The sequence below is a fragment of the Vanellus vanellus genome, assembly GCF_965231255.1.
Source record: "Vanellus vanellus genome assembly, chromosome: 4".
Lineage (NCBI taxonomy): Eukaryota > Metazoa > Chordata > Aves > Charadriiformes > Charadriidae > Vanellus > Vanellus vanellus.
Genome location: NC_138909.1, coordinates 73,422,828 through 73,437,923, shown reverse-complemented (window position 1 = coordinate 73,437,923; position 15,096 = coordinate 73,422,828). Strand labels below are relative to the sequence as shown.

General features: G+C 44.0%; 1 protein-coding gene across 1 annotated transcript in view; it reads left to right on the top strand.

The window, feature by feature from the left end:
- Positions 1 to 623: 623 nt before the first annotated feature.
- SCFD2 (sec1 family domain containing 2) overlaps positions 624 to 15,096 on the top strand; it is a gene marked incomplete at its 5' end in the record, with an annotated part of 209,598 nt that continues 195,125 nt past the window's right edge. Inside the window, 2 exons of the mRNA XM_082483103.1 lie at positions 624 to 1,362; positions 10,801 to 10,969. Coding sequence (XP_082339229.1) covers positions 624 to 1,362; positions 10,801 to 10,969 — 908 coding nt within the window. The remainder of the gene's footprint in view (positions 1,363 to 10,800; positions 10,970 to 15,096) is intronic.

The following is a 15,096-nucleotide window of genomic DNA, read 5'->3' as shown; positions in this document are numbered from 1 at the left end:
TGGGTATAACAAATCTACCAATGCAGCAAACAAGAGGCAGTGACATAAACAGCGACACTGAATTGCTTTAACATTTACCAGGAGCAAGACCAAAGCAGCTTCCAGCCTTTTCAGGAAAATGTCAGTGCTCAGACGTCCCTCCCGATACCGGCCAGGGCCACAGACTGTAGCAGAGTTTCTAATATAGACATTAGGCGAGAAAAACTTTTTAGCGTTTGTCAGAATTTGGCACTGCCAGCAAAAAGAGCCCCTTACCCTCTCCTCCGCTCTCCCAGAGGCGCGTCCCCGCTGCTGCTCTCGCGGTGTAAGAGCCCAGGCAGGGCGGGAGCTAACCCCTGGGGACACCCGGCCCCGCACCCGGTAGCCGTCCCTTGGGGACGCCACAGCACAGCCCCCGCGGGCGGAGGAAGGGCCTCACCGCCGCCGTGAACCCCGCCAGAGACACCCGGGTCTCCGCTCCCTCCCCTCAGCGACCTCTCCACCGCCACCGGCCCCGCTCCTCTCAGGGACGCCCCGCCCCTCCCCGTCCGGCGGGCAGCCAACCCCCGCCCGCCACGTCATCTCTCGGCGACGGCGGCGCGCCGGGCACGTGCGCTGTGTTGTGGCTGTCAGCGCTGCCCGCCATGGCGGTGCCGGTGCCGGTACCGGAGTTGCGGCGGGTGTGCCGGCAGGCCTGGGAGCCGGTGTTCGCCAGGGCGCGCCGGGCCGTCGTCTTCCTGGACGCGGCGTCCGCCGAGGCGCTGCACTGGGGCGGCGGCGGGGCGGGGGAGCTGCTGGCAGCGGGGGCGCTGGCCGTCAGGCCGCTGGCCGCTGAGGCGGCGGGGGCGGCCCGCGTCGTTTTCGTGGTGAGCGGAGCGCTGCGGGGCGGCACAGCCGCCGCCGTGCGCGGGGTGCTGGGCCAGGGCGCCGTGCGGCACTGCGTGCTGGTGTCCGGCGGCGAGGCGGAGGGCGGCGGGCCGGCCGAGCTGGAGGAGACGCTGCGGCGGTGGATGGGCGAGGGCGGCCGCGCCGAGGTGGTCCTGCGGGGCCCGCCGCTCCTGGCGCCCGTCTCGGCGGAGCTCTGCCTGCTGCCCGCCCTGGCGGCGCTGCTTCCGCCTCTGCCCTGCCCCGGTGGGCCCGGCCCCGCGGAGGTCGGGCTGGGCGCCCTGCCCGCCGAGCTGCGGGCGGCGTTGCGGGCCGTGGTGGGCGACCTCGATGCTCTCTTCACCGCCCTGGGCCTGCGGGAGGAGAGCTTTGCCGTGGGGGCCCTCAGCAGGGTCATCGCCGCTGAGCTGGCAAGCTACGCCTCGGCCAGAAACAGGAGGAGGACAGCCACCAACAAGGCCTCCGTAGTCTTCGTGGACAGGACATTGGACCTCGCTGGTAAGAAATCCACTGCTGGCGCGGGGCTGTCATCCCTGCAGGCACACATCCACCCCGTCAGGAGGGTTTCAGGTAGTTGCAGGAGTAGTCCTCGTGGCCTGGCAGCACGTGTAACACTGTGGCCGTGGTGGCTGCTCACACATCCTTGCTCCCCAGCAGGTCACAGAAACCCAGAGTGAAGCAGAAAGCTCTGCTGGAAACACAAGGGTTTGTTGCCGGCACTTCCACTTGGCTGCAAACTAGAGACCTTAGTTGTGCCAGTGTGGCATCCCAAGGCGTGAGGGAAACGGTCTGCATGTTTCAGACTGTGCTTAGTGGATTACTGAAAAGTGTTTCCCAGTGTATCTACTTGTCACCCTTCGCGTTATGCCTGTCTAAACAGATATGCATCCATATATACACTTAGCTATATCTATATGCCTGGAAGTGTCTCTGTATATATACATATATATATGGTTTTTATATGCTATGCATTATGCTTAGTCTTTAAGTGAAGCGATTGTATATGGCTGGTGTTGGAAAACACTATGTTTGAGTGAAAACAATACAGAATTGTTTATACAGCACTTTCTGGGTAAGTGTAACTTATGCTTTCAAATGAATGTAAGAATGAACCATATGGTAAATTTAATATTGCTAATTAATGTAGAATTGATGCAAAAGTTGGGAAACTGCCAATTAATGTTGAATTGATGCAAAAGTGTAGAGAGTGTGTGAGTCTCCATTGGGAAACTGTCAGAAGGAGAATGTCATGTAATCAACCTGCAAGCTTGGTAGGCGAGGTAAAGTCTTTTAAGCTGGTAAGATGTGTTATCAAAAGGGCAGAAAGGGAAAGAGTGATGGAACGAGTCGCCAGCAAGGTGCTGGGCCAGTGACCCAGAAAAAGTTTGTATCAGGCTCTCACTTCTAGAATAAACCGTCTTTTAGAGGAAATGGTAAACTCAGGGAATAATTGATATATAGGAGTGGCTGCACTCACTTACCCCATCATATTATTGATAGACCTGCTCTCATATACAGTGCGTGGGCTTGGTTCTGTTTGCATTATCCATGGTCAATAATTCAGGTCATAATTTTGCCATCACATGTCCCAAAGCAAGTGTTTGGCACAGTGTTGTGCCTGCAGCTCACCTGTTTCTGAATTGTCTTCTGTCTTTTTTTCCCCTTTTCCCTCGATTTTGGCTCTGTATCCTTGCACTGCCATAGGGTTCATAGCTATTGACAATGTGCTGAAGAGCAGCTGTGGATCTGGGCGGTTAATGCTGTGCTGCGTTTGGGAGGATTGCTGGGAAGACTGCAGGAGAGTGGACTTGGATGAAGAGCCTTGAAATGAAACTCTGAGAGGAGTGCCCATTTGGGGTGGGAACCAGTGAAACTGGGCAAGGATTCGTGCGCTCATGTGGTGGGCAGAATTTAAAACAAGAAAAGGAGCTGGGAATTGTGGGTGACAGGGAGCTGCCTGACAAGGAGGCTGTTGAGGAGGCACAAAGAGAGACAATTGGTACAAGCTTATATCTGGGAAGTGAAGTCTGGACCTTCAGTAGGAGAAGGTTTTTTGGAGAAAACATCAGGGCTGTGGTGGGATAGCCTTGGAGGGGATACATCAAAGCTCTTGGAATAAGGATGAGAAAGTAAAGTATTCATTTTTTTAGGAATATATTCTCTTCAGTATCTGTAACTGAAACCAAGATCCCTTCACGCAGCCATTCTTTTGTTACCAACGAACGTCTCCAGAATTCATTGGCAGTTGCATTGAACCCTTCCTATGCTTTGGACATGATACTGTACTCTTGCCATCAAGTACAGTGCAAACTGAAGGAAGAAAAATCTAGTGCATTTCAGAGGTAAAGCACTATATGGGCTTGAATTTAGTGCCACACAATGAGATCTGTTTCATTCGTTTGCTAGAAATTGTATGGTAAAAAGAACAGTGTTTAAGTTGTGAAATCAGTTGTCAAGAAGTGGGAAATGGCAGAATTAAGTTGTACCTGAAACCTTAATTTTCTTAAGTGTATTCAGCCTATTGTGTTCTCTCCCCTGGCTGACCTCTGACCTCACTGCTTGGCCTTCAGGTGAATGAGTCTGTTGAATTTCAGCCTTACACTTTGTAAAAGCTAAAAATTCCTATCTGCAAGTTTCCGGCTTGGTATTGGCAACTGGGCCACTGAATTTTTTTTTCAAGCTATGTTACGCATTTGCAGTCAGCAGTGGAAAAGTTTTTTGTTTGTTTGTTTTGTTTTGTTTTTTTCAAATAACAGCTCAGTGCAGATGGAAGTCTTTGAGGTAGACTTTCTCTTTTGCAGCTCATTTCAAACAACTTTTTAAGTCTCCGCTCTCTAAAGATGAAAGATTTTTGGATTTGATTTGTAAATGTCTTATTGATACCTGAATCTTGTCCAACATGTGGACTGCAGATAAGAGAAGTGGTTACGTATCTGTGAATTGTAAGAATGCTTTCATATTCCAAGCACTTCCACAAAAACCTGGAGGTTCATTAGGTGTAGGTGCTGGGATACTCTCTGATTAAGTCAGGCTACTGCTCTGAGCCAGGTGACTTTAAATCACTCTGAATAGGCTATCAGAAGGCAAGTATTTTGTAACTCGAAGACGTGTATACAGGAATACAGCTTTGGGTAACTCTAGATGATGTCTAAAGGAGTTGCATTAACAGATGTCTTATTGTTGGCTCACGTTCCTTTCCTATCTAGAACAAATAAGGTGTTAGGTTAGAATAACAAATATTTTTCAGTAATACCAATTGATTTCTAATAGTAAAATACAAAATGTCTCAAAAGTGCCTTTTCTGGTGCTGCATTTGCAAACAACTGAACTAATGGAAAATACTGGTACTTAAATAAATATCATGAACTTTCCACTTTAAAGAACATACTAAAGAAGTGTTAAGTACATTTTGGTAAAGAACCTCTGGTGCCAGTGTCAAGAAACTGTATTATCTTTGTTGTGACAATTATTTTAAAAAAGAATTAGTGACATATGAAATGGCACATTTTTCTGTCCAAAAAATTAGAAGGCCTAACTGACTAGGTTACCTTTCTAGGTTCCATGATGCAAAGAATCTCTTCAAATCTCTTCTGAGCTATTACTTTAAATTTGGATTGAGCTCTATTGCATACTTTTTATAATCTAATTTTTTTTTGTGTGTGTGTGTGTTCAGCATTACTTATGCATGCTGTATTTAATGAATATAGAGGAAAATACTGAATTATGATAAGTAATTCTCCTTTTTGTCCTGTATGCATAATATTCAGTTGAGCTGTAACAGGGGTCTCCTTTTTATGGCCTTTCCTCTCACTGCAGTGGCGTGGCTTCAACTGGGGATGGCATGGATACTGCCCATCCCTGCAGTGTAAGATCTGAGGGATAAATCAGTGCCCCAGAAGGTGGGATATGTGTTTTTATGCCCTGGAGAGATCCCAGGATTAGTATTTCGTGCTCACTTCTTGAATTCCGATTGCATAACACTTTGTTACTGGTGCTGTCCGTAATCTGCATGTATGTGCAGTGCTGCTTTTGTTTGCCAATTTATTGTCTTAAAGTTCACTACCTTTGCCTTAAAAAAGCAGAATAAATCCTCTCAGCTAAAGTGGTGCTGTGATAAGTGACACTGGTTAAAGTCAGGGCTAGCTCTGGCACCTTAGTTGCTCTTTATTTTTCTCCTCTAACATTTTTGCCTGTAAATATTTGCATTGTGATACCATATTGTAACCCCATGCTCCTTCCATGTGTTTCTCAGTCACCACCTTGTCAGCATTCGCCTTTTATGAAGCAGTTTTTCCGGCTTCCCAGATTTTCTTTTTCATTTGTAAGCTCATTGATACCTTTCAGATATCGGTGTTCAGAACAGCTCGATCTGTTTCTCTTTCCAGTCTCTTGGTGCTTTGCAGCCTTTGGGATGTGGGCTGCTGTAAGCGCAGGGAATAGTGAGGTCTCGCCCGCTGCTATGTGCAGGTGAGCTTGAAATGCAATACAGAGAGCAGAAGACAGAGAAGAATGAATAGCGGGGAGTGCCTGTGCAGTTCATGTATAGCTTTGTATCATAACCTTTGTATGAGTGTTGTTGAAGTTGGATATTTCAGTGCCATCAGCAACAGCACTTTTATCTTCCTGGAGCACTTTTGCATGTATCAGTCAAAATCACAGGAATGTTTCCCCACAGCCAAGGCTGCGAACTCAGGTTTAACTCTCTGTATCATCTCTCCCACTGGCAGCCAGGCATCATCTTTGCATCGCACCCTTGAGCTAGTTGTAATGTTTTCAGCCTTACAATAGATTAAAAAAAAAAAACAACAGTTCAGGCTCTCATCAACGAAGTGTAGATACCATTCCCTTGCAGTTCCTGGGAGCAGCCACAGCGACAAGAAAGTTGCGGCGTGCCTTAATCTTCCCACTGCATAATCCCATTCATAGAGGAAGATGAGAGTGAACATTAACGTAGGCCTGTACCTTTCTGGTCAAGTCTGGTTCTGACTAATATTTCTTTTGGATTATTTTTGTTTTAAACTGTTTGTAGTTGTCTATATCTGTCATGTTTCTAATCTGGAGCACTTTACTCGTGCTCCGTTTGATTGCAGCATCTGCCAAGTTGATGCACTGGTGGGTTGACACCAATGTCTTTTTAAAGGAAACAAAACCATGTTTTTTTCTTCCTTTCCATATAAGATGAGGCTTTGAAAACATAAATACTGAGGCCCGTAGAGTACAGAAGTCTACTTTTTATGAACCAGGCTGGGGATTTGACACAGGAGGCAACTGATGCTTAAATTATTCAAGTTACCTGAGGTTGTAGACTGCAGCTGTGAGGAGTGATGGCAGCTGAAAATATTCAAGTTGTGTCAACTCAGTACTGCGGGTCAGGGTGCAGCCTCTGCTGTGGCATGGTTTGTAAAGCCTGTGGAATAGGCACACAATTTTTTGTAACAGGTTTTTAAATACTTCAGACGTTAAATTTGTTATAGAGGCTTTACAGAGATAATAAATGCAAAACAAATGGAATGAGTTTTGCCTATTTAAAGAAAACTGCAGGTGGCTAGGTCAGTGCAGGGGACTTGGAAATTACATGAGCCTTGAGCAGATGCTTAAGTGTTTCTTATCTCCCAATTTACTACTCTTAATATATGTTGCAATAGCTGTTTGAGAGATGAGGAATCTCATATTTCTATGGCAGCACTCTGATGCTGTGGTGCTTGGCTGTGGGCTCCCTTGCTTCTACTGCTGGGCTACAAGGTTTTGGGTTTTTTTTTTGGAAGAGGGAGGTTGTGGCATTGTTGGTTGCGTGTGTGTGTTTTTGTGTTTGTTTTAGGATTCAGTAGCCAGCGTAGTGGGACACATAACTGACTACTTTGATGTTCCTTCGTCCGTACAAAGGAGAACGTAGATCTGTCTTTTGGCAGGGTGGAGGGATGCTCTAGCTTGCCTTGTATGCTGCAGAATGGTTCCTGGGAACATACAGGCTGCTTTCCAGCACTGTTTAACAACGTCAGCTTAAGCTAACTCTGGGTGAAAGAATATGTCAAAACATTGATAGGCTTTGGAGCTGGAGCTCCAAATATCCAGCTTCTTTCAAGGGAATAGGTGTAAACATTTCTGACTTCTTGATATTTTAAACCCTGCTGTCACTGAGGTGATGCATTGCCAAAGAAAGTTGTGTCGCAGGAATTGCCCCACTGGAGTCCTTTAGTGTAAAGTCTTCCTAGTGGTGATCTTCTTCAGAAAAGCATTGGGTGAGTGTGCAGTGTTGAAACATCATGAAAACTGGGGTGGGTTTGTCCACGTAGCTTTCCAAAATCACCAGTCCTGAACTAATCTACAAAGTAGTTAAAACAGCAGATGTTAAGAAGACTTGATGGTGAGGGCAAGATATGGCTTGCCTACTGTTTTGGTGCACACTGACTTATATTTAAACTTTGATTGAAGGAAAAGCCCACAATAGAAATTAGCTGCATTATTTGTTCACTAGTGAGCAATGCCTTTGTAGGAGAATTGCTTTCTAATTCAAGCTCATCCTGTTTAGCAACTGACTTTAAAGTCTTCCCACTGCCCAAACGCTCACGTTGCTTCTGCGATATGCAGTTGCCCCTTAAATCTGTATTTTTTTTTCTTTGTTTTGTTTTTGAACCAGACAGTAGAACCATCAGGAGAAGATAAGGATTGGAGTACAAATGGTGTGATATAGAGCTGGTAATGGGCTTAGGAAAATATTTTCTTATATGCATATGTCACTGATGCCTTTTTGGGAGAAGGGGAGTGTAGTTAATGAAATCCTGAATGCTGTTAAAGAATCGGTTGGTCGGCTTTGCCAATTGTGCCAGTTACAACCTGTATCAGATGTCATGTATTTCAGTTTGTAGCTCTTAATGAGAAGGCAAAGTAAAATTAGAACAGTGTGGTACGTAAGATTTCCTGTATCCTCAAGGCTGGATATTAGCCTGGCGTGAAGGCTCCTATTTTGCATTGGTCAGACAAGTTTTCCTTGTCACTTTAACACCCGATCTGTGTGCGTGTTGGCAGCATTAAAGCTGCCGACTGCCTTGAACACTGTTGGTCATGGGAAGCTGCTGAGCTTCTGTCCTCAACAGCAATGAGGAGAGAGGACGGAAACCAGTCCTGTGCACCCTGTTGAAGTCAGCGTGATTCAAAAGCAACTTCCCCCGTGGTTTCTGGTCCTAGTCTCATGAGGTTTAACTGTCTTTCCAATCTTGACTGGTTCACATAGTTGGTCAAGGGTGATAGGGATTTTTACAAGCTCCAGGAGATGTTTTCTGATTGATTTGATGAGGCAGAGCAAAAGCCATTAGGGCCTGCAGACCAGTGGGAGCCTCCAAGAAGTAGCAGTTATGGGAAGGAGACTGAGATGGCACTTGCTAATTGTGGAAGCAACTTAAATACACTGAGACTTTCCCCCTCTGCCAAGGAGAAAGGAGGGATGTTAATAATTAACGTGGGTTTATTTGCATTCAAGGTGTTTCCAGTTTAGCTAAATGTCTTGTCTAGCTAAATGTTGCCTGCGTGCAGCAAGTGTGGAGAGATAGACATTGCTTCCAGTACATGGGGGTGGAGGTTCAGAAGATTACCATCTGTTTTCCATGTCTGTAACTTTGCGAGCGTTGATAACGGCAGTGTGGCTGACAAGTGACTGACCTAGTAAGAAGAATGTAGGGATTTTGGTGAGCAGATGGCTTAGGGAGTCGCAAAGACAGCCCAGCTCGTTTCATCTGTATTTCAGTGGTCTAAATCTGTCTGGGGATGGTAGAAAGGAAAGTTGCTGTCATTCTTTGACTATTACAATCTCTGGTGAAACAAATTGATAATCTCAGTCCAGCTGAGCGACCAGGTGTCCACATTGCAGTACTGCCACATGCTGGACACATGTGCCTTCCTTGCCTTCTGTGGATAGAGTCATTGCCAGCATGGAGTTTGACTTTACTTTTCTCCTGCTTTTTCATCCTTGCTTCTCTTTTTGACTTCGACTACAATTTGGAATATTTGATAAACCATGAGGTGTTTTTTATGACGTGGATACGTGGCTGCTGGAGACTTGCTGGAGACAACCTTCTGCTTATCCAAGAGTACTTAATAATCTGACCCCATTAATATTTTTGTTGTAAGGGCCTTTTCTGGATTTATGGAGCATGTGAAGCTGACTTCAGCTGTTGAAACAGACCTCTGTCTTTGGAAATGACTGAGCCAGCACTGTGCCCTTGTGGCCAAGAAGGCCAATGGCATCCTGGGCTGTATTAGAAGGGGGGTGGTTAGTAGATCGAGAGAGGTCCTCCTTCCCCTCTACTCTGCCCTGGTGAGACCGCATCTGGAATATTGTGTCCAGTTCTGGGCCCCTCAGTTCAAGAAGGACAGAGAGCTGCTGGAGAGAGTCCAGCGTAGGGCAACTAAGATGATTAAGGGAGTGGAGCATCTCCCTTATGAGGAAAGACTGAGGGAGCTGGGTCTCTTTAGTTTGGAGAAGAGGAGACTGAGGGGTGATCTTATTAGCGTTTATAAATATATAAAGGGGGAATGTCATGAGGATGGAGCCAGGCTCTTCTCAGTAGCAACCAATGATAGGACAAGGGGTAATGGATTCAAGCTGGAACACAAGAGGTTCCACTTAAATTTGAGAAGAAACTTCTTCTCAGTGAGGGTGACAGAGCACTGGCACAGGCTGCCCAGGGAGGTTGTGGAGTCTCCTTCTCTGGAGACATTTAAAACTCGCCTGGACGCCTTCCTGTGCAACCTCATCTAGGTGTTCCTGCTCCGACAGGGGGATTGGACTAGATGATCTTTTGAGGTCCCTTCCAATCCCTAGCATACTGTGATACTGTGATACTGTGAAATGCTCAGAAGTGAGAACAGATAGGGAGCCACATGGACAAACTTTGATGGAGTGGGACTGTAGCCTAAAAGATCTTTTTTCTGCCTCTCAAACGTGACTTCAGAAGTCCCCCTTCTCCTGTGAATAAAACCAGGAGAACACTACTAAGCTCAGCCCTGGTGTCCAGCCCTGTGGTGGTAGCTGAACCATAGCTAAAGTAACAGAATACAAATACCTTCGACTTGTTCCTGTCCTTAAGGCAGTGAGGTTTCTGGTCTCCCTCTTCAACTTTTTCATCTGTAGTGTGTGTCATGTTTTTCTGCTTTGGCTTGGCTCACAGTCTTAACAGTTTGTAAGTTGGTTGTAGCGCCTGTGTTGAGAGTTGGTGACTGGAAAGAAGAGCATGTGTGTTTGAAATCAGGAGAATTGAAGAAAACGTGCCAACTGGAGTTCAGAATTTCTCTTGGAACATGGTCAAATTGACATTTTATACTATGTAACTTGGGTTGTTTTAGTCATTTCATGTTGGTTTCACCTGTACTGACCTCAGTCCATGTAGGAGCAATGGCCTTAATGATGGCATGTTGTTGGTAATTGCTTATTTTAATATTATGCACCTATCTGGGTAGCTATGTATGCACCCTGTATGCAGCCTTTTTAAGCATAGTCCTATTAGTTTAGAAAAGCATAGTTTGCATGTGTGCATGTATATATAAATGTTTGCCTGTTTTTTTTAATAACCATTGCAAATCTTGTTTAACTAACAACTTTCTTATGCAAAGAGAAGTATTTTGCATACTTAAGTGCAAAAATCAGTGAATATCTACTAGCTGTAAAGCTAAGTCTAATTTTTGCCTTTTAAATGAAGCTTTCTGAAATGTTATCAGTACTTTTAACCACAGACATTCCAGAAATTAATTTTACTTTTGTAACAAAATATCTTTGGAAAACTAATTGTGGTCCTGATGTTGTGACTACCAGTGTCCTTCTTCCCAGAACATGTGGTGGTTATTTTGCTCTCAGTTCCTTATATGTTGTTTAGTGTTTTTTTTCCTTCTAGTTATGTACCTGACAGTTTTGGGGTCTCTTTTTTTTTTTTTTTTTTTTCCTAGGAGCAGTTGGTCATCATGGAGACAATCTCGCAGAAAAGATACTTTCTGTGCTTCCCAAGCTTCCTGGCCACAAGACCGATGTGATGGTTAACATGGTGGAACTTACAGCACTGCAGACTACAGATGAAACTTGCAGTATTATAGCACCTGGCTGCTTAGCACAACCAAAGTAAACATTCTTTTTGTCTTTCTTTTTTCAAGATGTTGAATATTTTTGTTATCTTCTGGTGAAAAAAAGGAACAGAGAACAAGTCTTTTCTTTAAAAAAAAAAAAAAAAATCAAGCTTACAGCTAAAACCCATCTGGTCCTAATTCTGTTGGAATATAATCAGTTTGTATGTGCGCGTAAAGTGAGTGGGCCAGATAAGACTCCCAAAAGTGGGAAATTCTCAGGACCTTTTTAGATTTGGGTTGCTTAAATTGCTGTAGATTACTGTAATAGAAATCAGTACAGACTAAACACCAAAAGTTCTTCCTTGTGACATTTCTTTTTCTGCCTAAGCAACAGGTCATACAAGCAGGTAGGTCTTAAATGTGGCTTTCTTTTCCCATAAGCCTCTTTATAATTATAAAGTGAGCTGCATGACAAATTGTTGTTAGAGTACCTGTTAACTTAAGGTTTTATGCCTGTTTTCAAACACAATGCCTGTGGAGAAAGATAATTAGGCACAAATTTAGGCATACAGACAGTTTCGTGATGGTCTCGTTTTTGCTTAAACAAGGACTTTGAACAATTGTACTTAGCTATGTATAGTTTGCAGCTAAGACATTGCTTGTAAAGTGCATCAGATTTGATGTTTCACTTTCCAAATGTGGTTGTCCGAACTGAAACTTTCCTGCAGCTTCTGTTACTATGGCTAAACGAGGAAATACACCAGGTGCTGGTTTCACTCCACAAAAAAAACTTTGCTCAGCATTGATCTAGAAAGTCATGCAGTGCAAAGGAGATGAAAAGTTCTTTCTCTTTTGCTGTAATGTTCCCTCCATATTTTAGAAAACGTTTTTTTCAAGATGGGCTTCTAATATGGAGTCTATTCTTTTGTTTTGACTCCTTTTGGTACTTCACACCTGCACTCTACTCCCTCTTTTCCCCACCACAAAGATTTCACAGAAGACTTTCCACTGTTCCAACATATGGTATTTATTTTCTGAGAGCCTCCAGATCCTTTGTCATCTTCTATCTCCCACATGTGCGGTAACTGGGTCCAGTTTCTAGGTTTCACATTGTGTAACTCTCTTCTTCCTTAGGAGTTGGAGAGGAAACATTTCCTCATATAGGTGGACTCAACTGTAAGATGCCGTCAGGGTGACTAACTTAAATAAAATTTGTTCTGGTTTTCTTCTCATTGGCTGCTTTCCAGCTGAGCTCTAAAGTAGAAGTGAGAGGTCCTTCAGATCTGTCCACACAGCAAAATGAAGAGGTCGTTGCCCATGGTAGACATGCTGTGGTAGCTGTTGTCTGTGCTAACTTTGAGTAGCTACCAGAAATAAAGAAAATTTCTGGCAGTGTGGACTAGGAAAAAAAAAAAAAGATATTTATTGCCCTAAGACTGTTGACCTGTGCTACTACTCCATTATTCCTAATATTATTGACATTAAGGAGACTAAAGCCTGTGCTAGTATCCCTTCCCATGCTAAAATTATGACTTCGGTCTTCTCTATAGTCACATTTTTAGGAATAGCCTGCAGAGTTTTGTCGTATTCTAAGGTGGCTAATAGTATAGACACTGAGGTTTATTTGCCTGTTTGCTAGCTAGTGGGAAGGTGCCTCTGTTAACACTACAGTTAGACTTAGCAGATTTTGCACGCTATCCTATGTAAACAGGTGGTCAAAGAACAACAGGATTTGGCTAGAAGGTGCTCAGCTGCTACTCTGCAAGTGCAGTAAAGTTGGATGACAGCAGCTGATACCTGATACCAGAGCAGTGGCATCATTACCACACCAGTCTGTAACGTCTTCCCCAAAATACCCTCCCTCTGTAAAGTCATTTTATAGAATCTGCTACACTCGAAACTTTTAAGAACAGATTACGAGAACAGTGATTTAAATAGGATTGATCTTGCCTTGAAGCAGAGCAAAGGGACTAGATGACCTCTCAAAATCTCTCCTCGAGATCATTGCTCACAACTGAAGAAGTGTTGTGTGCTTGAGAATAGTCTCCAAACTCCAGAGATTGCGGCTCTACAATGTTCAACCCTGTGTCTTTAACTTTTTCTCCAACTATGTAATGATTAGGAATAGTTTCTAACTTAAATTAGGCATTTCCAAACAAGCTTATGACAATTGCTGAGAAGTACTAGAAATTATAACAGTGTCTGGATGGGTGGCTGAAGGTGATAGCTTCCATTCTGATCAACAGGACTGTGCTCTTAGTATTGGATTATAAACGTCAGCATTAATCAACTTTGCTAGCGTAAAATGGTTGAAGATCTTCCGAAGCACCGAAATGGATTTAAAGTTCCCACCAGTAAGTTTCCATGTCAATTCTGTAAGAAATTCCATACGATGCGCTCAGTTCTTCATCGACATGGTTATTGCCATTAGTAGCTGGCTCGGAAGTGTTTCTTGTAATTGAAAACTTAAGTCTTGATTTATATTTGTAAATGATGCATGGCAAGGAGTGTTCCTCTGCTTGTAAATTTTCCGTTGACTCTGGCGAGTGAAAGTGCCAGCACCTTTCCCACAGACAGGACCAGTAACTTCAGTTACACCCAAGTGGAATGTGTGGGGGCTCTTTTATGTGAAATTTTGTGATCAGACTGTGTCGTTTCACAGACTCGCATATTCAGAATATTTTTCAAATGTTTTCATTATTTTCTCTCAAGTAATATTTGAGCACGCTGTGGTGAGGGGCGAGGGAGAGAGAGGTCTGCTCCCTCCACACAGCTTGCTATATTTAACTTTTCTTATGGAATGCCTCTCCAGCAGAAACATCTGGGCCCAGTTACAGAGTTAGCAAACAGAATTAATGAATAATTTATGGCTGGTGTGGTGAAATAAAGCAGGGTTCTTTTCTCAAATCTAAGGAAATAATGGGCTGCTTTAAAGATTTAGATGAAAATGTAAATGCCATGTGCTGCTTAAGTTACTGTACTTTGAAAGTGCTCTTTTTGTGAGGAAGGGAATTTCTTTAAAAAAAAATAAATCTATTCTAGAATTCTTAATTTTATTAGTAGCCTCAAAAATCTTTCAGGATAATTGTTTGCCCTGCTGTAGTCACTGACATGTTGCTGCTTCAGTGTGAATGTTAGTTGAGTTATGCTCTTTGAGAATTGTGTCTAAATATTTTATTCATTTTTATACACAGATATATATAAAAAGAATGAAACAGTCTATAGATGTAAAACTAAAGACAGCCACTCTGGGTCAGAACTGTTAGTTTCTGATTAAAAATTACAATAGCTACTCTGTCCTTCCAAACAAATGTTGCATAATAGAAGTGGAAATTGTAGTGAAAGCTTAATGGCAGGAGTAATTTTAAAAAATTATATTGATTGCAGCTCCCTTGCTGGTCTTTGTATTGTGATAAACTACACTGGTTTTGGCAGAATTTCTAACAATTTCAGCTTCTGATTTTAAGTGTACATGCAGTGGCTTCTAGGAGTTGTCTGCCTGGATGAACCTCAAGCTCTCCCTGTTTGTGAGCCATCCATCACGCGCATTTAACAACATTTTGGCCACTTTGTATCTCAAACCACCTATCTTGTGCTTTTAAGATTGGTATTTTATCGTGTCGAAGGATCCTGCTGTCAGTAATGGGTTTATCTTGATGGAGGTTTGTCTTGTGCTGTTTTCCACCCCTTGCTGTCTGGGAGCTGAGGTGCATGGAGGCCCCATGGCTCCCTGAAGCCCCGGTCGGGGTTCAGATCATAGAATCATAGAATTGTCTAGGTTGGAAGGGACCTTTAAGATCATCAGGTCCATCCATGAACCTAGCACGGCCAAAACCACCACTAAACCATGTCCCTAAGCACTACGTCTACCCATCTTTTAAATAGCTCCAGGGATGGTGACTCCAGCACTTCCCTGGGCAGCCTGTTCCAATGCTTGACAACCCTTTTGGTGAAGAATTTTTTCTTCATATCAAATCTCAACCTCCTCTGGTGCAACTTGAGGCCATTTCCTCTTGTCCTGTCGCCCGTTACTTGGGAGAAGAAATCGACCCCCACCTCGCTACACACTCCTTTTCACAGAGAGATAAGGTCTCCCCTCAGCCTCCTCTTCTCCAGACTAAACAACCCCAGTTCCCTCAGCTGCTTCTCATAAGACTTGTGCTCCAGACCCCTCACTGGCTT